The following is a 25,621-nucleotide window of genomic DNA, read 5'->3' as shown; positions in this document are numbered from 1 at the left end:
CCTCCTCCTTAGTTTTTGTTCTGTTTTCTCTTCCTGGCCTCCGGTCTGCGTCTCCAGCTCCTCACTGACAGCCGAACTGAGCCCAACGCTTGATTGACATTGTTTTGGGCTCTTTGTTGTTTTTCGATCGCTATGTTCTTTTTTCTTATATATCTTCCTTATATGTTCTTTTTTCTTATATATTTCTTCCTTATATGTTCCTCTCCTCATATGTTCTTTCCTCTTTCCTTATATGTTCTTTCCTGATATGTTCTTTCCTCTTTCCTCATATGTTCTTTCCTCATATGTTATTTCCTTATATGTTCTTTCCTTATTCCTGATATGTTCTTTCCTTATATGTTATTTCCTCATATGTTCTTTCCTCTTATGTGCTTTCCTTATATGTTCTTTTTTATTCCTCATATGTTCTTTCCCTATATGTTCTTTCCTTATATGTTTTTTCCTTATATGTTCTTTCCTCATATGTTCTTTCCTTATATGTTCTTTACTTATGTTCTTTCCTTACATGTTCTTTACTTATGTTCTTTCCTTATATGTTCTTTCCCTCTATGTTCTTTCCTTATATGTTCTTTACTTATGTTCTTTCCTTATATGTTCGCTCCTTATTCCTTATATGTTCTTTCCCTATATGTTCTTTACTTATATGTTCTTTCCTTATATGTTCTTTCCTCATATGTTCTTTCCTTAAATGTTCTTTACTTATGTTCTTTCCTTATATGTTCTTTCCCTCTATGTTCTTTCCTTATATGTTCTTTCCTTATTCCTTATTTGTTGTTTCGTAATATGTTCTTTCCTCATATGTTCTTTCCCTATATGTTCTTTCCTCATATGTTCTTTCCCATATATGTTACATGTTCTTTCCTCATATGTTCTTTCCTCATATGTTCTTTCCTTATATGTTCTTTCCTCATATGTTCTTTCCATATATGTACCTGTTCTTTCCTCATATGTTCTTTCCCTCTATGTTCTTTCCTCATATGTTCTTTCCATATATGTTCTTTCCTCATATGATCTTTCCATTTATGTACATGTTCTTTCCTCATATGTTCTTTCCCTATATGTTCTTTCCTCATATGATCTTTCCATATATGTACATGTTCTTTCCTCATATGTTCTTTCTCCATGAGTTCTTTCCTCATATGTTCTTTCCCTATATGTTCTTTCCTCATATGTTCTTTCCCTATATGTTCTTTCCTCATATGTTCTTTCCCCATGTGTTCTTTCCTCATATGTTCTTTCCCTATATGTTCTTTCCTCATATGATCTTTCCCCATGTGTTCTTTCCCTATATGTTCTTTCCTCATATGTTCTTTTCCATCTTGTCCGTCTGTCCACAGTAATGACTTCAGTCGCATGGTAGCAGAAGAGTATCTGAGTTTCTTCAACTTCACCAGCCTCTCGATCGACCAGGCGTTGCGGTGAGAACGCACACACTTTAATAACATATAATCCCCAAATATACGAAAAACATATTTCCAATGTGACGTGAAGACGAGACGCCACTTTGTTTAAATGTATTTCAGGTAAAACACTTTATTTTCTCATGAAAACAGAAGTATCCTGTTGAACGCTGCTCTCTAGAGGGCAGCGTTGGTGCTGCATTCAGACTGAAAGGACAGTTTGTACTGTCTACTCTACTGGAAGTATCTATTTTGTTATATTTACTCAGATATTAGTTGTACTGATCAATACACACTCACCTTCACATTCAAGAGGGGTAGTTAGCCTTTTCCTCAGCAGACGTTGATAAGCAGTTAGTACCTCGCAGTAAAGAAAGAAGTACTGAGATCATTACTAGTAAAGCAGTAATATTACAATATACCATTACAAGTAAAAGTTCTGCATTCAAAAAGTACAATAATGTGCTTTGAGTATCTAAATGAAAAGAACTCCTGTCACATATCTATGTTACATATATGAAATACCATTATGGCTGTTATTATTCACATTAGTGAGTTGGAGCTAATTTGAACAGTTTGAAGTAGTTTATACGTTTATACTGTAAGAATGCATTATGTTTTTTAAATGTAATGTAGTAAAAAATATAATAGAATATAGAGAAACATATTTTATTGAAGTAGAAGTATACAGTAGCATGGAATATAAATACTTAAGTACAACACTTGATACTTTGTATCTCTTGTAACTAAAATACATTTCAGTCCATAAAAATGATAATTAGTGTTTATATTAGTAACACAGTAGCTTCAAATGAAATACATCTTCATCTTCTGAGGTCACTTCACTCGTGTTTCCTGGAATAGACCTCCTGACTGTGTGTGTGTGTGTGTGTGCGTTTGTGTCTTTGTGTGTGTGTCTATGTCTTTGTGTGTGTGTGTCTGTGTCTTTGTGTGTGTGTGTGTGTGTCTGCAGGACTTTCCTTAAGCAGTTTGCCCTGATGGGCGAGACGCAGGAGAGGGAGCGGGTGCTGTCACACTTCTCTAAGCGTTACTTGAACTGCAACCCCAAAGCAATGCCATCAGAGGGTGAGTGTCCTTTTTAATACACCCAGATAATCAACAGTTCATAGAAATATCTAATGTATTTGCACACAATCCGGTTTCATGTGATGACGAGTGAGGAAGAACGAAACTGAAAACCTCAATGAACAAAAAGACAAAAATAGCCGTGTCACCTCATGTCACGCAGGGGCTTCATGAAAACGGTTGATGTTATTTTTACCAATCAGCCAGATCTATTTACCTTTTCATAATAATTAAATTGCAGACTTTAGTGTATCTAATGAGTATTAACAAGACATTCACATTGTTTAGTGAACGCAGCATGAATGAAAACAGCATTGTTGACCACGTTTCAGAGGAAGGCCACAATAACAGTGGAGGAGAGCGTGTGTTGACATATTGTATATCTATATATGTATATGTGTATACATATATATATATTTATATATATATATATATATATACATATGTGTGTGTGTGTGTGTGTGTTCATCCTGTAGATGCAGTTCACACTCTCACCTGCGCTCTGATGCTGCTGAACACCGATCTGCACGGCCAGGTGAGTAACATCTGGTGACATACATGTGCACAATCACATACATGTGCATGTGCACGTGCACGTACATGTGCATGTGCACATTTGTAGTTTTAATTATGTATCAAATGCTCCTTCGAGCTGGTGTTAGGAAGTTAAATAATGATTAATAATTCATTAATAGTTATTTAATCAAGTTTCTCACCAAAACTACATTTCCGGTACTCATTTTCACAGAGCATCCTGAACGCATCATCATGTAACCTCCTAGTTCTCCGTTAGCGGTGCTGCTAACGTAACTAGCTCTCCTCCTGTTGGTTCTCCGTTAGCCGAGCTGCTAACGTTACTAGCTCTCCTCCTGTTGGTTCTCCGTTAGCCGTGCTGCTAACGTTACTAGCGCTCCTCCTGTTGGTCTAAACACTGATTGGTAGTTTACAAAGTCACATGATCAGAGATCAGAGACTAGAAACACATCCATGACGTCCTGATCACATGATCGACTGGATACTTGAGGATAAAACTTTATTTACACCGCGATGGTAAACGTTAGACGGTGACGGGGCAATAGAGGATCACGGGTCGACAACAATCCGGTACACCACTAATGTGAGCATACACACAAATAAACCAACAAATAAAACATGAAGTTTTAAAAGCTTCCATCTCCTCTAATGCCGTTTTTATTCGCTCTGGAGTTTTGGGAGCGTGAGCGCCGGCCACCGGCTGATCTGCAGCTCGGCTGCTGAGCTTCTTTCCCGTCCTCGTGAGCTACTTTGATAGTCAGAGCCTCCCTTTTGTAAATCTGGGCCAGTCCGCTCTGCTGCGGAGGAATGATTAATTGAAGTGGCTGTAGAGGTGAGAGGCTTCGACAGATGTGAGCAGATAAACTGTGAGTGTGATCATCATCACCACCCGGCTCAGCGCTTGGATTAACCCAGTCGTCATCCGCACAATGCCCAACCACAACGCGGCGTCTTCAGATTGCTTGTTTGACCCGACCGACAGGATGGAGTTCAGTTTAAAACTAGCGGAGCAGGAGGAGCCGCACATTTTAATTTCCCTCTTTTTCCCAGAACATCGGGAAGAGGATGTCGTGCTCGCAGTTCATCGGCAACCTAGAAGGACTGAACGGCGGCCAAGATTTCCACAAGGATCTGCTTAAAGTAAGCTGCGGTCTAAAATAGCACACACACACACACACACACACACACACGCCGTCATGCACATGCACAGACACACATCTGAAGCGAGAGCGTTGTATTGTCTCTCCGATCTGTGCGACTGAGCCCGGCTGTCTGGCCCGCGCTCACAGCCAGCTGGCGCTCCAATTCATCTCCAGAGGCATCCAATCAGAGGCCTGCGCCACTTCCTGGTACACTCCAACTTAAACTGCTATGTGATCTGGAGGCTGGGGGTCGTATCCGAACCCCCTGGGGGCATTAGATCAGGCTATTAGCTTAACCCAGTAGAGTTGGGTTAAGCTAAATAGATGGTGAGCCTTCAGACCGGGGTTCAGGCCGAGGCCCCGGTAACCCAATCAGCGCGGGATGATGCCGCTGATTAGTTTTGTCTGCAGAGCGGTCCGTCAACATGCCGCAGGGCGCCCGGAGTTCACGTCAACAAGTTGTAATGGGGTATTTATAATGCATGAGCGAGAGAGAGAGAGAGTCTGTCTGCTGGAATGAAAAGCTGTTATCAGCGCAGATCGTATCCACGCTGCGGCCATGTGACCGCGAGCCAAAGAAACAGACGTGCATTAGCTTATTTTTTTTCTTAGTTTTTATTTTTTCTTAACGCTCGTGTACTTCCAGGTCTCTTCAATCACGCCTTCCTCTTTCAACAAGCTCTTTTATTCTCCCTCTCGCCCTCAAGCTGCACTCTCTTTTCTCTCTCTCCTTTCTCTGATTCTCTATGTTCAGCTGGCTCTCGCTCCTCATCTCATGTTTTAAGCTGCCGATGCAGTTTCATCTCCATCTGTGGGCCGTGGGTCTCGCCGCCACCTTCGTCTAACTAGTGATTCTACTCAATCAGGTCAAACCTGAAGGCCAGTCTGTCTGAACGCATTGAAAGAGTCATGAGGAGGAGGAGGAGGAGACCCTTGTAGTGAAGAAGAGACGGCAGCGAGATGTCATGATTGACAGCCCCAAACAATCACGGCGAGGAAATTATGAGTGAGCGTGCACGAGAGGAGCGAACAGCAGATGACTGTGAAATATACTCTTGAGTATTTTGCAGTTTTACCGTCCTTTTGGGTGAAATAATTCGATGTATGCATCCAATGAAGAGGAACTTACCTTATTAGGGCTGAGGACAAGCGACGTAGAGACGCCGTCTACGTCTCTGGTCGAGAGCTGTCAATCACCTTGTAGCCCCGCCCCTAAAGCGTCCCCTGCTTTATGGTCTGTTTGACTCTAAATGACCATAATTTACTAAATGAACATCATGCTGTATTGAAGAATACTTGAAACTAGAGATTGAGACATAAACTCATGTTTACAATGCTTACTGAGGGAATACATCAAGAGAAGTAGAGTCATTTATATAGACTTCTATACAACCAGAGGAGTCACCCCCTGGTGGTCAGGAGAGAGAATGCAGCTTTAACACATGAAGCATAGACTTCTATACAACCAGAGGAGTCACCCCCTGGTGGTCAGGAGAGAGAATGCAGCTTTAACACATTCAGTTGGATGCAATCTGCAGCCTCACCACTAGATGCTGCTATATCTGACACACTGCTCTTTTAAGGATTCGAGTTACATAATAAAAAGAAGGTCAAATAACTCAACATTGACTTTTCGATTCACACGGGTCGAAAATAGCGGTCTCCTGGGTGAAGTGTGTTTGACCCGTCCTCCCACCCCGACCTCCTTCCTTCAGAGCTCTTCATACCACTTCACTTGCCCTTCTACGCGGCAGCATGTGGGTTACATATACCAAGGATGAATGACATCACTGATACACTTCAATCTCAACCGGTCGCATGTTACCGACTACTTTTGCTCAGTCACACTTGGCAGTCAGCAGGTGTAAATATTTAACAACTATTCTCAAAAGAACTAGTTTTTGTGATGCAACCTATTTAGATTAAAGCATCTATCTCCCCTTAGTGCCCCTTCCTTGTTTATGCCTCTCCTCCCTCTATCTCTCCACCATTTCCTGCTCCTAAATAACTGCCATTCTTCCCTTCATCTTCATTTCCTCCGCTCATTCTCTTTCTTTCCCATTTCCTCTTCGAGGCCTGGTATCTGTGTTTGTTTGTGCAGTAAATACGTTAGAACCCCATCGCTCTGTCTCCTTCTGCACCACAACAACAACACACTATTGTGTACCTCACACATTGTCCCAGCACTTGTTTCAACAGCATCATCCCGTTGTCCTTCACATCTTTGCTTCGTCTCTCCGTCGTCCTTCTGTCCCTCTTTCCGTTTCTCATCTCTCAGTTTGAAGTCCAGAAAATGATCATTTTCCTCTGACTAGTTATTCGTTTATTCTTTCTAATTTTTTGCATCGAGATGTTTATTATTATCTGTACCTACATCTTTAAGTGTAGTGTTTAATGTACATCACATCAACACGTCATTAAAACAAAAACACGTTTTTTGTTTGTTTGAGGGTTTCCAAGGTTGAAAAAAAGAGTACCGTAAAAGTCGGGTTACAAGCCGCTCCTACCTCCGGTCAGTGTCCCGCTGAACAAGCTAGGAGCAGCGCTAGCTAGCTCTGCTGCTAGCTCCCCGCTGCTGCTACTAGCTCCCCGCTGCAGCTGCTACTGCCCGCAGTCCCCTCTGCCCAAGTCGGGTGTCAAGCCGGGGATGATCCCGCTACCTTCGGTGGTTGTCGGGGAGCTAGCGGAGCGCTAGCGGAAGTTAGCGGAGAGCTAGCGGAATTAAGCGGGGAACTAGCATGAGCGCCAGCTGGCTACAGCGGGGAGCAAAAGGGGACACTGACCGAAGGTATTAGCGGCGTGTAACCCGACTTTTATGGATTACTATGGATAACTAGATTGCACAGCGGCTGCGTTTCTTTCTTTTTTTATCAATGCTAGCGACGTAGCTGCCAATGGGTTGCTATGAAAGCTAGTGCCGACACTAATCGTCCCCAGAGGATGAACCCTGAATGATTTTGACTTTTTCTCCAGCGCCACCGGCAGTTTTGTGCTTCTGTTCTTCTGCGTAAAGACACATCAGAAACAACTGGATGTGGTTCAGATCATCATGGTGCCCAGAGGATGAACCCTAATTACTATGAAGGGGATCCTGTGTTGTAGCTCCATCTTTTCTTTATAAGACGACGACGATACACAGAGCAGAATTTCTCACATTTAATGTCACATTTCACAAAGACAAACATGTCCACACAGTTGGATTGAAGTCGGAGCTCTGCATGAACGTGACGCACAGCGTGATTATTAATGTGGAAGCCGCGCTCTAAGGGACAGGAAGCTCTGCTGCGCCCTGAAGCTGAGACAGAAATCAGCTGCCTGGTGAACTGGAAAATAATGAGAGGAGCTTTGTATCCCCACGACTCCCGCTGCCACCTCCGTCCCTCAGGTATCCACCCTTTCATCATCAATTAGTTCCTTTCTTTCTGTTTTCTTTTGTTGTTTTCTAGCTTTTCCTTTTGCTTCAATAACTCTCTAGATTTTTTTCCCCCTGTTGATTCTTCCTCTCGCCCTCAATTATTCCGTCTCTCGGCCTCTTTTGATGGAACCTTGTGATATGTTTCCTATTACCGGCACAATGGAGGAGCAGAATGGAGCGATCTCCACTGAGCGTGTGACGCTTTGGCTTCAAAACCCTTTCATACGCTTTTCCATCGCGCCGACGTAACTCTTATCTTTTTACGTCAACGTTCTTCGTAGTGAGCGGGGAGAGTACGCCGGGTGCAAAGGCTGCGAAAGCAGTGAGAGGGGAGCAAAATGTTAAGTTGCAGGATGGAAAACCCAAAGAAATGAGCTGAAAAAAGCTTTATGCTCCTTCAAGCGGAGGGAAACTGCATGTTGCACATTTTATCCATTGCTACTAAAACGTATTGATTGCAGCTGCTTTAAAAAAATAAAGGTATGTATATACTTTATATACTATAAAAAGTATACTTATATAGCGTTCACACTCAATGCAAAGACGCGAATATACACAAATTCATGCCGGATGCCGCGATTGACACGAAAATGCAGAATTTTCGTCATTTCGCCAGAAATTCCAGTGGCTCTGTGTCGAAAGACTCTCTCCTCCAGTCATTACTGACGTCCTGACGTCATATTAGTACAGAGAAGGGACACAACTATGTGTATAACTGCATGTGTATCAACCATATCGTTTATGGTGAGCAGCTACATTGTTAGCATAGCCTAGCACCGATCCATCCAAACTCCATTCAGAAAACAAGCTTTTTAAAAGTTGTCCGCTTCTGCATCAGTAGGTAGTTCATTCGGCGTCCCTTTAATTTGTTTATTGCATTTAAATCACATCAGAAATCTGTTTATTTTGGCTTCATGCTGCTGCAGTCCACCAGCAGTCAAGTGGTTTACTGGAAACGGTGACGACAGCTCCGTTTCCCATGAGCGCCTCCGGGTGATGTCATGAACCCGGAGACGACGGCATTTGGTTTTCCAACGTATCCGTGACCTTCACGACATGCGCAGCAGCAGTAGAGATGACATGTTGGCCTTAGCAAGGAGGGAAAGGAGGACTCCATTTTGTTTGGTTGATGCCCTGAACATGTATAGTTTCCAGTGGATTTCCGTGATTGAGTTTTACATTAAATTGAATTAAACGTTGTTCAAACATAAAAATGGAAGTATGATTGAGCCGAGCCGACAGGTGTTCACGTGCCACCGGCAGCAGGATGGGTGGAGGTCGGGCAGAGTGTGCTGCACATGTACAGCTGCATGTGTCCGGTCCAGTGCTGATGCTTGTTTATCTCAATCAGCGTGTTCTCGTTTCCAGGGTTCATAACGAGGCAATAAACTATCTTAATGCACTCCAGAGGATCATTTCCTCCAAACACCAGACTGCCAGTCAGCGGAGGTGTGACAGGCTGTTTATAACCCGAGCACAGAAGCCTGCAGTCAACAGCTCGGGGAAAACATTCTCTTTAAATCACAAACCTGTTCTATGCAAAGTAGATTATTCTGGTTCATTACAGCGCGGCTCTTATCTTCTAACGACGTTGTATGAACCAATCTGGGAACACGGCGACATCTGTAAAAACAGGTCAGACAAGGAGAGCCGATATCTGGTCAGATATCCCGGTTATTTAAACACAGAAGACATGCTGTGTAATTCCTCCACTTCTATATCCTCGGTGGTTCTTTCTCTACCTGCTTCCTCATTTCCGTCAAGGACTTTGTCAGCTGTTTTTTTTTTTTTGCAGCACTGCAGTGTTCTGGAGCTCCATAACTGATGAGTGGTTGACTGTTTTGGGTAATTACCACGAAAAAATACATGATTAAGACCCGTGGTGCCAACTCCACAATAAGCGTTTAAGCTTTCATAACCACCTCATGCTCCTTTGCACCGGCATATCAAGCGCAGCTGCCTGCAGCTCCCTACAGCTCCCTATAGCTCCTACAGCTCCCTACAGCTCCCTATAGCTCCCTATAGCTCCCTATAGCTCCTACAGCTCCCTATAGCTCCCTATAGCTCCTGCAGCTCCCTATAGCTCCCTGCAGCTCCTGCAGCTGCCTGCAGCTCCCTATAGCTCCCTATAACTCCTGCAGCTCCCTATAGCTCCCTATAACTCCTGCAGCTCCCTATAGCTCAATACAGCTCCCTATAGCTCAATACAGCTCCCTATAGCTCAATACAGCTCCCTATAGCTCAATGCAGCTCCTAAAGCTCCCTGCATCTCTTGCAGCTCCCTATAGCTCCCTATAACTCCTGCAGCTCCCTATAGCTTCCTACAGCTCCTGCAGCTGCCTGCAACTCCCTATAGCTCCCTATAGCTCCTGCAGCTCCCTATAGCTCAATACAGCTCCCTATAGCTCAATGCAGCTCCTAAAGCTCCCTGCATCTCTTGCAGCTCCCTATAGCTCTTGCAGCCCCTAAAGCTCCATAGCTCCTGCAGCTCCTGCAGCTCCCTATAGCTCAATACAGCTCCCTATAGCTCAATACAGCTCCCTATAGCTCCTGCAGCTCCATAGCTCCTGCAGCTCCTAAAGCTCCATAGCTCCATAGCTCCTGCAGCTCCTGCAGCATGTGAGGCGCTGGCCACCGGCCCAAGCGAGTGCTTTAGAGGAAACTTTCCTTCTTTATTGTGAGGCTCAGAGATGCAGAGGTTTGCACTCTTCTCTCTCTCTCCCTCTCTCTCCTCAGCACCGCTCAGGGCGTACAGCTTGAAGTGGGAGCTAATGATGCTCTGAAGTAGGTTACCAGCCCGCATTAGAGCATGGAGAACAAATTCTGCTGAAATGAAAATGTTGTACGGCTCAATCGAGACGCCTCGCTCTTCAAACAGTAATTAGGCGCTGATGTTATCGATCGCGCGGCAGCATCGACGGCGAAGAGACGGATGACTTATTTGGCGGTTTTGGAAGTGTAAGGGGAAGAAATCTTTTCTTTGAATGTGACGCTGCTGTTTCAGGAAGCAGCTATTCATCACTGATTTACACATCCAGAGTACAGAGCGGGAATATCACCGTAAAACCATAATATTCTTGATGTTGGGGTCACAGACGTACGTTTCTTCAGGGCTTAAGTCCTACACTGAAGTACAAAGTTGAGGTACTTGTACTTTACTATACTATATATGCCACTTTCTACTTTTACTCTACTACTTGGTACTTTTTACTGCACTACACTAAAGCTTTAGCTACTTTACAATTTAAGCTTTTTACACAAAAGAAACGTGTAGAAAAAAATGAGTCGATAAAGTTGAGGTTTGGTTGTTTGGACTAAAGTTGAAACAAACATTTTGATGGTGTCACTTTGGGTTCTGGGTAATTGTGACCAGCATGTCTCACTATTTTCACTATTTTTACAAACCAATCAATCAATGGATTGTTGGAGAAAATGATCAGCAGATTAATCCATGATGAAAATAATCATTATTCTCAATTAAACCCTGCTTTTATATTTACGTATCAGATATAATATATCATATCGTTACAACAATAGATGATACTTTTCATTCTAATACTTTACTACATTTTCAATGCAGTTTTTTTTACTTGTACCAGAGTATTTTCGCAGTGTGGTATTAGTAAGTAAAGGATCTGGTTGTCCTCTCTGAGCACGGCTGCTCGAACACTCAGCAGAAAAATCAATTTTTAACAAAACATTTTGTCTATTTTCACTCCGGAGCTGAACAACTTCCTTCTGTCCTCTCGTCCTCCTCCGTGTGAGAGAGTTATGTTGCTTTATTCATGCTGGACGACCGTCACCTTAAACTCTCTGAAAAAATAATGAACGGCTTCTTTACAAATCGTCTCTGCTGCAGGTGTGTCAATAGTCCCAAAACAAACGCTCCATTTCCTTCTCTTTGTTTGATAGAAACTACAGTGAACCGACAAGAAAGATCATTTCTTTACATACAAGGATAATAAATCAATGTCAATTATTTACTTTTATTCTCACATAATAATCAAAAAGAACCAAGAAGTGTCGAAAGGGAGCTGAACTCTGCTCTTGTGGAAGAAGTGGAACGAGAATCTGTGATATCAAATAGTCCAGCAGCTAAAGTATAACAATATGATATAACAACATAAGACTTTATGCCATTTCAAAACTAAATAAAACAGGTTGTGCAGTAATATAGTCGAGGCAACAAGTTGAGTCTGCACATATTGATACCAATTTATTTATGTTTTTATTTCTTTCATGAGCTGGAAAACTCATTTTAAAAAAGACCAATAAAGACGACGTTCTCGATCCATATCTTTTAAAATGGTTGCATCTCTGCAGCGGAGCGACGAAATCTCACACATTCGTTCCTCTAAAAAATACGACATAAATAAATATAAGTCGTGTTATTGGAGCGTAAAGGGGAGAGCGAGACGTCGTGAAAAAAGAAAGACAGAGTGTGAAGGAGAGACAGCTGCTGAGGTCAGCTGCGACGCGAGGCTGAAGATACTCTTCCTCTTCCTCCTTCCTCCCCCCGAGCTGTCTGGACTCTCCACGAGGGACAGAGGGAGAGATTTAGACAGGATGTGAAATATTGTGTGGGAGGAGAGACTGACAGCAGATGGGAAAAAAACTGATAGAGGGCACAAAAAAACAAACAAAAAAGAACGAGAGTTGTTTTGGTTTTCATTCTGGTGAGCGGGTCGTGCCGGCGGCGGCGGTGAAGCTCGGGGTTAAGTGCTTTGCTCCGAGGCGCTTGGTGGTTTTCTTGGGAGCCGCAAGCTGCCGCCCACAGAGCGTCAGAGGAAGGACACAAGGAGACACACAGGTGGTTTGTTACCTCCTCCTGGAACCGGCTGCAGGTAGTTTTGGGGTCAAAGGTCGCCGACGTCCTGTTCTCTTCCCTCCCGGTGAAGGAGAGGGAGGGAGGGGGGTTCTCAGTCCCTGCTCCCATTAAACTTTTACTGTGACGTTTTAAATTTAGAAAAAGGAGGAAAAGAAGGAGCAGAGGAGCTGCAGGAGTCTGTCAGTCGGCCTCAAGGAACACAGGTGCAGTTCATTATGCAACGCTTTAGGAGCATGAAATATTAACAACAGTTAGCAAGAGAAAAGAGAGAAAATTACATTTCAGGGTCGTAATGATCCAATTTCATCCAGTGGTGCAAGGAAACTACGTACATTTACTCCAGTACTGTACTTGGGTACAAATTGGCTTTATACTACATCTAAATATTGTACTTTTTACTATACTACATCTCAAAGGTATATATTGTACTTTTTACTGTACTACATCTCATAGGTAAATATTGTTCTTTTTACTACATTAGTCTGACAGCTTTAGTTTCTTCTCAGATGATTTCATCCCCTTCCTCTTTAGGTGAAACCTTGTATCTCCAGGTGTGTTGACGTTGAATGTTTTATGATGCATTTTTCTTTTCTTCATGTGTTGAGAAGATTCTCCTCCTTCTTCAGATAAACAAACTCTTTCATTGAGACTTTACTTTCTTCACAATGATAAAAATCTGTAAATATTCATTTTTAGATGTGTTTCCAGATAAACATTATGCTTTCAAAGTTCGTAGAGCGACAGCACGAAATATTTTAAATCATTCTGTTTTTAACACGACACAGAAAGTCTTGAAATCACTTCCTCTCTTATGTTTTTAAAACAGTGGACGAATACATTCAGGATAACCTCGAGGAAAGTGAGCTCTGCATTTTCGGGTCGTTTTTGACGATGGACGTAGAAATCCGTCCGATCGACGCTCGTGGTGATCGATGGACGTAGAAATCCGTATGATCGACGCTCGTGGTGAACGATGGACGTAGAAATCCGTCTGATCGATGCTCGTGATGAACGATGGACGTAGAAATCCATTCAATGGACGTTTGTGATGAACGATGGACGTAGAAATCCATTCAATGGACGTTTGTGATGAACGATGGACGTAGAAATCCATCCGATCGAAGCTCGTGGTGAACGATGGACGTAGAAATCCATCCGATCGAAGCTCGTGGTGAACGATGGACGTAGAAATCCATCCGATCGAAGCTCGTGGTGAACGATGGACGTAGAAATCCATCCGATCGATGCTCGTGGTGAACGATGGACGTAATAATCCATCCGATCAATGCTCGTGGTGAACGATGGACGTAGAAATCCGTTCAATGGACGTTTGTGATGAACGATGGACGTAGAAATCCGTCCGATCGATGCTCGTGGTGAACGATGGACGTAGAAATCCGTTCAATCGACACTCGTGGTGAACGATGGACGTAATAATCCATCCGATCGATGCTCGTGGTGAACGATGGACGTAGAAATCCATCCGATCGACGCTCCTGGTGAACAATGGACGCGATCATCAAACCTCCTTCTCCTCCGATTTCTCTTGGGGGGAAACTCCTTCCTTCGTCTGTCTACTCAGCAAACATTTCTGTTTTCTCCATCCACCTCCATTTTTCTTTCCTGCGTTTCTCTCTTTTATATTGTGTTGTGTGTTCATTTGTCGAGTTTGAATCATTAAGAGGAATTTGAAGACGTAGCTCTGTGTTTCTTTTTAATGATTTGTTTGGGTTGCTTAGAGGTTAAACATTCATCATCATAGAAATGCCAAACGCTGTGATGAAGTAAAGTGTGTGTGGGAACACAGCTGGTTAATGTGAGGCTGTTTAGGATGCATTGAATCACTAACACACTCATCGTCTGAGGCATTTGAGCAGACTAGAAGGAAATGTGTGAGTATGGTTGAATAACACTGCCAGTTTTCTTTTTTTTTAGTTCTTAATTTTAATTTTGTATTCTTGATTTTAATTCAACGTTTTACCTGGAGCCTTAAGTTTTAAGTTATTGTGATTCTGTGTGGAAGGAGGACCTATAAATACGTTTTTCATTGTGCGAAGTAACTGTTTGTTAATTACTGTGCATATGAATATCTTGAATCTTGAATCTTCTTTGTAGAGCGTTTAAAGGAATAGTTCAACATTTTGGAACAATTTTACACTTATTTGCTTTATTTTCATGAGTGAGATTGACATACAACTCCTGTCTGTGCATTAAAGCGGCTTTAATCATTTTAATCAATATACTTGTGTTAGCAGGGTCATGTGGCATTCGCTCGTAGAGATTGATCACTTTACTGACAGTAGCTTAGCGTTTCAGCATCTTCCAGCTCGGTGTTTTGGTTCAATCTCATCAGGGTTGTTATGTCATGTGTTCTCATTAAAACATCTCTGATAAACTCACTGTACTCCACCTGCCCAGCAGCCAACAACAGACAGAACCAGTTAGAGAGCAGCTGCTGGAGCGTTTAACTGCTAAAGAGACAGGCATTTCACTCAGGAGCTGGTGGAGACCAAAAACAGAGCTAAACGCAGAAATAATGACATTTATCAGGACCCCAATAGGAATTATTCTCATAATATATATATATGGTTTATCGACCTTGATTGAAAGTGACGTGGTAAGATGACGAATATAAAAAGTGAGAAGTGCAGGTGGGAGTGTTGGTGGGTGAGTCAAACAGACACAGGACTTTCACCCAGGAGACCGCTGTCTGTGTCACCTGTGAAGACAAAAGTAAACTTTGACTTTGTGCTTGTTATGTAACGGTATAAAAACTCAGCTGAAGGTTGTTATTTCAGTTCGATGTTGATAAGCTGTTACGAGGGCTGTGTATCAGTACTCGACACCTTTAATGTATCGACTGAAATAACCCGGTACCAGGTAAAAAAAACTATTTCTGTGGTTTAGCCCTCAACCAGTTAATGACTGTGACTTAAAACTAGAGATTGAGACATGAACTCATGTTTACAATGTTTACTGAGGGAATAAATCAAGAGAAGTAGAGTAATTTATATAGACTTCTATACAACCAGAGGAGTCGCCCCTGGTGGCCAGTAGAGAGAATGCAGCTTTAACACATGAAGCATAGACTTCTATACAACCAGAGGAGTCGCCCCCTGGTGGTCAGGAGAGAGAATGCAGCTTTAACACATGAAGCATAGACTTCTATACAACCAGAGGAGTCACCCCCTGGTCGTCAGGAGAGAGAATGCAGTTTTAACACATGAAGCATAGACTTCTATACAACCAGAGGAGTCGCCCCCTGGTGGTCACTAGGGAGAATGCAGTTTTAACACATGAAGCATATACTTCTATACAACCAGAAAAAAATCACCCCCTCGTGGTCAGGAGAGAGAATGCAACTTTAACACACCTCAGCTTCACTCTTTAGAACCGGAAGTTGCCGCCTGGTATCAAAGGAAGTACTCAGCTAGTAATGGTATCATTTCAAGCGTACTTGTATTGTTTCCGGCATCTTCATTAAACGCTATCCATCCTTATAGTTGTAACGTTATTTATTACTATTGTAACATGAACCGTGATCTTATTTCTAACCTTAACAGAGTTTTGATGCCTAAACATAACCAATCTGTTCGCGTTGTTCACCACAAAGCGTTGTGCTTTTCTGTCCGGTTGATAAAAAAACATATTTATGAAACATTTCCTGGTTCGAAAACATCAAAATGTAACATTTCCCTGGTCTGCATGACATAAAATGCCAACATAAAATAAAAAATAGAAACAACATGTTGATTAATTTTGGAAGGAAAGCTCATGCATTGTCCCCAACATGTTGAACTATTCCTTTAATGGTCACACTGGTGGCTGTGCTGTTGCATGTTTCGTCCTCCTCTCACCTCACCAGTCTCTCTCCCACAAGACCACCAGCGAATACTAATTTGCCATTGCGAGTATATATATCTTCTTTTCTTTTTTTAAGCGTGCATTCGCGTGCGTGCGTGCGTGCGTGCGCGTGTGTGTGTGTGTGTGTGTGCAGATTGTGATTTGCTGGCGATGACTGAGAGCAGAGAGGGAGGGAGGTGCGCATTGACGGAGCAGAGAGGGAGAGCGCCGTCCCTCAGCTTCGTTTTGCGCTCTGCGATTCAGGAGCCAGCTCCTCTTTTCCTCTCATCCTCCTCTCCGCAGCAGCAGGAGGAAGAAGAAGAAGAGGAAGAAGAAGAAGCGGACGTTTGCATCAAATAGATACACCGGGCATCCTCTCTCACACACAATGCAAAGACGGAAGGCATGAGAGACATCCGCGGCATTTCCCCCCCAAACAGCCTCAGCCTCCGAGCGCGCGATGGAGAGAGACTGAGCGCAGAGAGTCTGAGAGGACAGGCAGACTGAGAGGATCACAGAGGACGGGGGGGGTGGGGGCGGAGGGGGAAACCATGACAGCGGACCTCCACACATGGACAGAGGGATCGGGAGGAAGAGGGAGTGAGATAATCTGACAATCAAAGCAACCGGGGCTGTCAAACTGATGGTATCCATTTTACAGCGCAGAGCAACAGGGACGATCAGCGCCGAGGCTCCGCTCCTCCTGCGGTCCGCCTCTCTTTTGTATTATATTTCTTTTATTTGGGAGTAGTATTCTCTCTCTCTCTCTCTCTCTCTCTCTCTCTCTCTCTCTCTCTCTCTCTCTCTCTCTCTCTCTCTCTCTCTCTCTCTCGTAATTTACATCGCATTTTTTGGTGTGTGGTGGTGACGGCTTGTGACGAAATCCATCTCGCTCTTTTTGGATTCTCTCCTCTGAAGTCCTTCCCTCTGCCTAACTGTGTTTTTATTTTGATTACATCTTGATTCTCCGCATCTGGCGCCCATCTGTTCTCACGCCGGCTGTCCGTAGTGTTGCACACCATCTGCGAGAGTGTCACAGCGCGTGCGTGTGCGTGTTTGTGAGTGCAGGTTTTAAAGGATTCATCCCTTTATTGTGTCGTCGCTAAAAAAAAAAAAAAACTGGTGTCACCTTTCTTTTTTGGAGGGGGGCAACTTGGCGCGAGGCTCGCGTCCCGCCGGGACCACCGCGCGTCCTTCCACCTCCCGCGAGCCGCTCCACAGAGCCACCTTCGCGGGCACATTTTTTTGGAGGAGAGCCGCTGGATCCTCCTTTTGAAATTGGTTTCTGCACATGTATAATACATGGATGCCTCATCCATAATTCAGCGGCATGTGGGCGCCCCGGTGTTGCCTGGTGGGCGTTGATCAAGACACTCAGGAGGGGGGTGATGCCCGCTGACAGTCTGACGGCGCGTCGCTGATCACCGGCTGCGTAACAGCGGAATCCACCTCCAGCTGTCTGTTGGCACCTCCGGGTCCACTGGACAGCATCGGGATCAGACGATCCCACTTTCTTTCTTTTTTTGTTATCTCTTTGGATCAACTCATTCTCTGCAGGACTAAGACACTAAACACGGACTCACTGGGGGCAGGTTTCTTAAATCCAGCGTCTCCGGAGCATGATCGGGGTGAACAGCCTGCACTCTGCGGGGCGCCTCCGCTCGCGCTCTCTGTGCACCGTGCGCTACGGGAGGGACTTCCGCATGATGGACCCTTTCCGCTACCCAAGAACGCCGCGCTCGCGCTCCCTCAAACCCCTGGTGTTCCCCGACCTGCTGGGGAAAGCGCAGGACGGACAGAACCACCCGCAGGCCCGAAAGAGGAGGAAGGTACCGAACAAAATACATTCAATAAAACGTATTTCCTGGTACTTTTACTTTCTCCATCGTCATAAAAGTGCTGCTGGTCCTCAACAAAATGATATCTCACCCAGAAAAACACTGATTCATAATTGATCTAGAAGGGTTTCCACTGTGTATTCCTTATACTCTTCATTATCTTATACATGTTGCACATTCTGAAACTAGGTTGTCTTCATTATTGATGTGTATACGTCCACATAAGGAGCGTTTGAGTGCAGCATGTAGTGTGAAGCCACCACTCAAGGCTAATGGCTCTCACATGTTGGCACTCGGTGACTTTGATGAAGCAAGTACAGGTGAAGGTGACCAACATCCATCCTTGTCTCAATGAGCCTCCACACCGCTCTGACTTTGTACTCCGCCTCCATCGGCTACCTTTTCTGTTTCCTCTTTAAAAAGCTTCCCCTTTAGTCTTCCATCTTTAAATCCTCAGAGCCCCTCTGTTGACTCGGTTGAGTTCCCCGAGGATTTACATTTACAGTCTTCTTGTTTTTGTTGGTACAAAATGAAAAATGCTCTTCAGGAATAAACGCAGCTGAAACACAGTTTCACTTTACATGAAATCTGTTGGCTTTGGTAAAATGTTGAAATATATGCATAATTATACATTGATCACAGAGTCTCATGAAAGAAGATGGTGTCTAAGAAAGCTGCTTGTGTTTCAGGCTGCGATGCTCTGTGACGTGTCACTTTCTGCTGGATGCGTCTTTACAAAATAAACTTCTAACGTAGGTTTACGTAGTTTTTAGGTTTACTTACGCATCACAAGTACTTTGTTATGCTGCGTTCACACCAAACGCAACACGATTTGTCGCGTCGCGCTTACCGCTTCAGTTTACTCGCGCGAGTGAAACGAGGGTGTTCACGCCAAACGTGACAAAGGGGGCGTGGCTTATCGCTTCTCTACGTGAAAGGAGCTTTCATGGAGAGTTTGGCAACACGAGTACTTGGTTTGGTTTAGGGAACAAAAGTACTTGCTTAGGTTTAGGGAACAAAAGTACTTGCTTAGGTTTAGGGAACAAAAGTACTTGGTTAGGTTTAGAGAACAAAAGTACTTGGTTAGGTTTAGGGAACAAAAGTACTTGGTTTAGATTTAGCAACAAAAGTACTTGGTTAGGTTTAGAGAACAAAAGTACTTGGTTAGGTTTAGGGAACAAAAGTACTTGGTTTAGATTTAGCAACAAAAGTACTTGGTTAGGTTTAGGGAACAAAAGTACTTGGTTAGGTTTAGGGAACAAAAGTACTTGGTTAGGTTTAGGGAACAAAAGTACTTGCTTAGGTTTAGGGAACAAAAGTACTTGGTTGGGTTTAGGGAACAAAAGTACTTGGTTTAGATTTAGCAACAAAAGTACTTGGTTAGGTTTAGGGAACAAAAGTTAGTTTTAGGGAACAAAAGTACTTGGTTATGTTTTGGGAAGAGACATACTTTGTTAGGGTTTGGCAACAAAAGTACTTGGTTAGGTTTAGAGAACAAAAGTACTTGGTTAGGTTTAGTCAACAGAAGTACGTGGTTAGCTTTAGCAACAAAAGTACTTGGTTAGGTTTAGGGAACAAAAGTACTTGGTTAGGTTTAGGGAACAAAAGTACTTGGTTAGGTTTAGAGAACAAAAGTACGTTGTTAAGGTTTAGCAACCAAAGTACTTGGTTAGGTTTAGCCATTTAAAGTGCTTGGTTAGCTTGAGGCATTTAAAGTACTTGGTTAGGTTGAGCCCACTAAAGTACTTGGTTAGGTTTAACCCACTAAAGTACTTGGTTAGGTTGAGCCCACTAAAGTACTTGGTTAGGTTTAACCCACTAAAGTACTTGGTTAGCTTGAGGCATTTAAAGTACTTGGTTAGGTTTAGCCATTTAAAGTGCTTGGTTAGCTTGAGGCATTTAAAGTACTTGGTTAGGTTGAGCCCACTAAAGTACTTGGTTAGGTTTAACCCACTAAAGTACTTGGTTAGGTTTAGCCCACTAAAGTACTGGTTTAGGTTGAGCTACAAGTGGAAGTGCAGTGATCTACGCTGGTTGTGGAAGGCGTTCCTCCAACTGAAGTACTCCTCGTCTGTTGAGTACGTAGCGGTCCATGTTTGCGTCTGTTTGGGAGTATTAATACCTCATGTTGAAGGTTGTCTACAGAGACTAGAAGGTGTGTCGGTCTCAGACGCCGAGGGCCGCTGACCAAACGTGTGACGGGTCGAGAGTGAGAATGTTACGTGATAACAAAAGGTTCTAGGTTCACCTCTTAGCAGTTTTCTCAATTTCTTTTACATTTTATGAACCTAACTGAGAAAAATATTCTGCAGACGGATCAATAATTAGCCACAGCTGCATTAATCACTGTTGACATGATAATTGCTGTTTCATTCATAAATAATGCTCGGCTGCCGGGTGAACAGCAACGCCTCTCTTCTGTTGTCTTGCCTTTTTAAAAATGAAGCCGTCCTCTCCCCTCACACTCGATGGACTTCGACAGAATATCTGCTGCTGTTGTCGAACGTCAGTAAACTTTGTACAGCTACAAATTCCCCGTAAATATTTGATGTCGACTAGATTTGTGCTGCAGAAGCAGTTTGTCTTCCTCTTTGGAAATCGTCCGACTCCGAGAAGCTCGGCTGTGATTATTAAAATGTATGAGCGCATTTAGTTTGAACGCCAACATATTTACAGTACAGGCTGACGGGAACCAGGACCGAGTCTGGGGTGGTCGTTAATATTCATGGAAGTATTTCTTATGGGAATGAAGCTGATTAGGCACGCCGAATCAAACCCCATTATAAATCCAATTTCATTCGACTAAAAGTCACAATGCAACAGAATCATATTCATTATGGGTTGGAAGTCTAAAACAGCCAGAATACCAGTGGACACCATTAGCGGCAGCTCTTCCATCTAAGGAGCGTAATGGGAAATGATCGATTTTAGCTGAGCGCGTGGTTTCTTCCCTCCCTTTGTGGCAATTACGCTCGTGGTTGGAGAGAAGGTCCGCGAGGAATTCAGAGGTCAAGGAGGTGGTGATGAAGAGCCTGTAAGTGTCCTCTTCATCACCTCTGCTGTCACTGCTGCCTGTCAGCGGCCTCCTGCTGTCCGGTAGCTGGGAACCGATTTTAGTTTCTCAAGCCTTCCAGCTCCCTCGTTAAACTTTGTCATTCTTTCTGCTGCTACTTTGTGTGTGTGTGTGTGTGTGTGTGTGTGTGTGTGTGTGTGTGTGTGTGTGTGTGTGTGTGTGTGTGTGTGTGTTTATACATTTTGATGGTAATGAAAGTAAAAGAGGGTTTTTTTCTGTCCTGAGAGTGGAAACAATGACCCCAAAATCTGGTGGAAAGACGGGAAAGGGAGTCCAATCACAAAGAAACATCCCATAACCTAAATAAAGTTTGGAGAAATTTAACAATCACGCAGAAACTTGGCGTTAGCACTGAGGGAGCTGTGCTGCAAATCATTGAGCAGAACTGTTTTATAGCAATATGGATTTTTATATGACTTTTACCTTGATTCATCAGGTGTTTAATTTGATGGATTTTATCCGTAAACGGTTTCAAAATTGATTTTACAGGAAATTTGTACAGCATTTTCATTTTATATGTTTTCATAAGGCATTGATGGCCTACAGTTTATCTTCTGGCCTGTAAAACTGATTTTAACAACACAGCGTTGTTTTAGGCCATTGCCTGATTATAATTTAAACTACAGTAAGCTATACTTTATATAAAGTACTCTACTGTATTATAATATATATTAACTATACACAGTACATTTGAAAAGACTTTAAAACGGTCAATAAAAATCAGTAAATAGCGAAGCCGTCCATTTCTTTGCTTTATATTCATTTAATGAATGTACACGTGTCAGTTAGATGGTAATCTGCAAGAGAAATAAAGACAAATGAAATAATGTGGTGATAATAATCACCCGTTATCGTGATCAATTAGACCCAGACAGATACAGGTTATCACTGTTTTATCTTATTATCGTACATATGTTATTAATGTCGGACCTTCGCTTGTTATTGAGTCTTTTTACAATGTGGTATTGCTACTTTACCAATAACAGATCAATAACCACTGCTCCTCTCTGACACTAATGAGTCCATATATTAATTCATTGATAATTTAATCTATACAAAAATATATGTAGTTTTGTCCAACTAACATTTAGAATATAAAATCAAAGAAAAAAATGCAAATATTGAGTTGAAAAACATTCCTCTTCTTCTCGACGAGTAAACGAATCAACTCATTGATCAGCTCTACGACATTTAGAGTAGACGAATGTATGACGCCATCAGCAGTGTGTTTTCTGGTCTTTTTTTCTTTTTTATGTCTTCATGTTCTGGAGCTGTAACTTAATTTTGCTTCACGCCGGTCGATGCGTTCGCGTTAAAGTCTAAATTATTTATCGGGCCGATCGACAGGCGGATAATGGCTTTTTGCAGCCGATGTTGTCGACTGATTGGATGATTGATGGATTGTTTGGGGCGAAAAGAAAACGAGTTTAGCTCCGGCAAAGGGCAGCACGAGCCGCGTGGAGAAGGGATGACATTTCTCCGAGTGCGGGTTTATTGAATGAAGCCGTCTTGCTTACTGTGCAGCTTCCACAGAAAACCACAGCGCACCTGCCGCCCTCCGCCGTCAGATCGCATCAGCTGAGCGACGCCGTGGTCTGAAAATGTGTTTTCTTGTTTCCCTCTGCAGGCGCTCTACAACTCAATCAAGAACCAGAAGCTGCAATGGACTCTGTAAGTCATTTTTACGTTGATATTATTCACCTTGAACTGCATTTACCTTGTCAGTGGTTACACAAAACACATTTAAGGGAAGACGCTACAGGTGGAGAGGTCATCTTTAATTCATGGATATCAACATGAAGCCTCACCAGTTCATGTATTCATATGTTCCACTGCTTTTGTGAACCTAAGACCTTTGGTAAACCAATTTCCATCACCAAACCGATCTACCACCTGAGTAAACTTATGTTTTCACAAGAGATATGAAGAATTTCCAAAATCGAGATTCAATTTTTCAGCTTCAGAGTCATATTTTCTCTTCACACATGTGCCTTGGGGCAATGGTGCCTCATTATATAGATAGCTGAGATTGTTTTGTAATGTTTGATATACAACACATGAGTATGTATCATACTTTAAAAAGTGACTTTAAAAAGGGGAATTTAAAAATTATGTAAAATCGAGAAAATGACCACAGACCCCAGAGGGTTAAGACAATTTGTTTTTTTACATTAAGTTTAAATTTGCAAATTATGCATTTTACAGAAGGGATTTTTGATATATTTTGTTTTAGTCCATAAATCACCCTTAAAAAATCTATTCTCTACATGTTTTTAGTAATAAATGTTGTATAAATGAGGTTATGAACAAACCCCTTTGCATAAACCCTCAGTATATATATGGAATGAAAGAGTAAAGTTATATAAATGAGGTTATGAATGATATGATATGCATAAACTCTCAGCATATATGTAGGAATGAAAGAGAATAGTTTGGTGATGTAAGAGCTGCTGAAGTGGAGAGAAAACGTCCTTTAAAGAGAAGTTTAGTGACATTACATCATGATGAAGACTCTACGGGTGAAGAGGGTGAAAACTCATAGATATCACCATGAAACTTCACCACTTCATCACTGACTTTAAGAGGAGGATTTATTGTGTTAAGTTTGATTAGAGATCATGTTTAAATCGGTGTGTGTTTTGGATGTTTTTTCTTTCCACTCAAAAATGACCAGTTCACGAAAAACACAATGTCTGTCCTTAAAACGTCAATATTTAATTTTCTCCTCCTCTGTGACTTTGTGTCTCTGCTTTTCCCCGTGAACGATGAACCGAAACACACACACACACACACATGCACACACACACACACACACACACGCGTTGCCCTGAAGGGCAGGAAACAATAAGGGGTATTGATTAACTTGTTAGCGGCCTCGTTAGTGACGTGAGTGTTGTCTGCCGTGTGGAAGACGACGTCGGTGTGTCGAGGGGTTGCTATTCTGGATCCAGAGCGCCTCGGAGACGCCAATTAAGTCGCTGGCTTTCCAAGCTTTGTTGCCATAGCTACGGCACCATGGATACGACTCCATGGCTACCGCATTGCTCTTTCCTCCCTGTGTTCTCTCTCGGCAGCAAACACGCACACAGTAGCAGACGGACGCGTGCCGTCTGCACACATGTGTCCGTATGTGCGTGTGGATATTTCGGAGGGTGAAAGAAAACACAAAGAGACGCCGTCTTAGAGAGAGACGCGCCATTTAAACGTCTCTCTACCTGCTTCCTGTGAAAAGGTGTGACCACAGCCTCCCACCACCACAGCCAGAAATAGCTGCAGCAGCGCTCCCGAAACAGCCGAGCGAAAGTGGACAGAGGAGCGTCCTCCAGGAGGAGATGGCAGGCGATCCAGTTCCAACATCTCCCGACATGTAGACAGCTATTTAAACACCAGAGGCCACAAGATGTGTTTTTTTAAGACGCGTAAACACAACAGAGCAGAGAGAGAATCCACATCCAAACAAAAATGAACCCCAGATTGAGTGATTCGGCCATTCAGTGTCACTTTTGCCACCGCGTTCACACCCTGCTTGCTTAGTTGATGCATATTTCATCACACAGAGGGCTTTTTTTCACATGCTAAAACTCTGAGATGAAGATCTGAAGGACTGGCATCTTGTGACGGAGACACTTCAGCTGCGTAGTGATTCAGAAGGACGCAAATGCTGCTTTTGTTTGTCCTTGTGCTCGTCTCTCTCTCGCTGGGAAATGTTTGCACGGTTGGTTTGTGCGTTTGCAATTTGCAAGATTGTAATCGCGGGGAAAAGAATGTGTGTGTTGTGTTCTAATTTATGCAGAAATAGAAACAGGTTCATTGCCGAGTAGCTTTTCACAGACAAGGAATTTGTCTTTTTGTTCTGGTGCACAGAGAAAAACGAGTACAGCAAACGTCAAGAATCACTTATATTAAATAGATGTTATGAGAATGTTGTATTAGAATAGAAGTTGTAGTCCCTGTCATGCTACACAAACCCAGTCACTAGAAAAGATGTTGGCATTGTAAGTTTCTGCAAATCAGTGGATTTGTTGAATATCAACGTTTCTGACCCGAAAAAACATTTCATGGATCACTTTTATATCAGCTACAAAAATGCACATTATCACGAGGTTAACGTTGTGAAAAGATCATGGTTTGTGTTCAAATACTAACATAACGTCATAACATAACAAAGTAGCAACATAAAGAACAACGTAGCGTAGCGGAACAACGTAGCGGAACAACGTAGCGGAACAACGTAGCGTAGCGGAACAACGTAGCGTAGCGGAACAACGTAGCGTAGCGGAACAACGTAGCGGAACAACGTAGCGGAACAACGTAGCGTAGCGGAACAACGTAGCGGAACAACGTAGCGGAACAACGTAGCGGAACAACGTAGCGGAACAACGTAGCGGAAAACAACGTAGCGGAACAACGTAGCGGAACAACGTAGCGGAACAACGTAGCGGAACAACGTAGCGTCATAGCG

The 25,621-nt window shown here is 43.0% G+C and overlaps 1 protein-coding gene across 1 annotated transcript in view; it reads left to right on the top strand.

Annotated features, from left to right (window-relative positions):
• Positions 1–25,621, top strand: part of LOC306754033 (uncharacterized protein) — a gene marked incomplete at both ends in the record, with an annotated part of 48,611 nt that overhangs the window by 11,973 nt on the left and 11,017 nt on the right. Inside the window, 5 exons of the mRNA XM_079237945.1 lie at positions 1,338–1,418; positions 2,374–2,486; positions 2,963–3,021; positions 4,071–4,160; positions 22,787–22,830. Coding sequence (XP_079094071.1) covers positions 1,338–1,418; positions 2,374–2,486; positions 2,963–3,021; positions 4,071–4,160; positions 22,787–22,830 — 387 coding nt within the window. The remainder of the gene's footprint in view (positions 1–1,337; positions 1,419–2,373; positions 2,487–2,962; positions 3,022–4,070; positions 4,161–22,786; positions 22,831–25,621) is intronic.

Source organism: Taurulus bubalis (assembly GCF_910589615.1).
Source record: "Taurulus bubalis genome assembly, chromosome: 2".
Classification (NCBI taxonomy): Eukaryota; Metazoa; Chordata; class Actinopteri; order Perciformes; family Cottidae; genus Taurulus; species Taurulus bubalis.
Note: the sequence above shows the minus strand (reverse complement) of the source record. Positions and strands in the feature narration are given on the sequence as shown.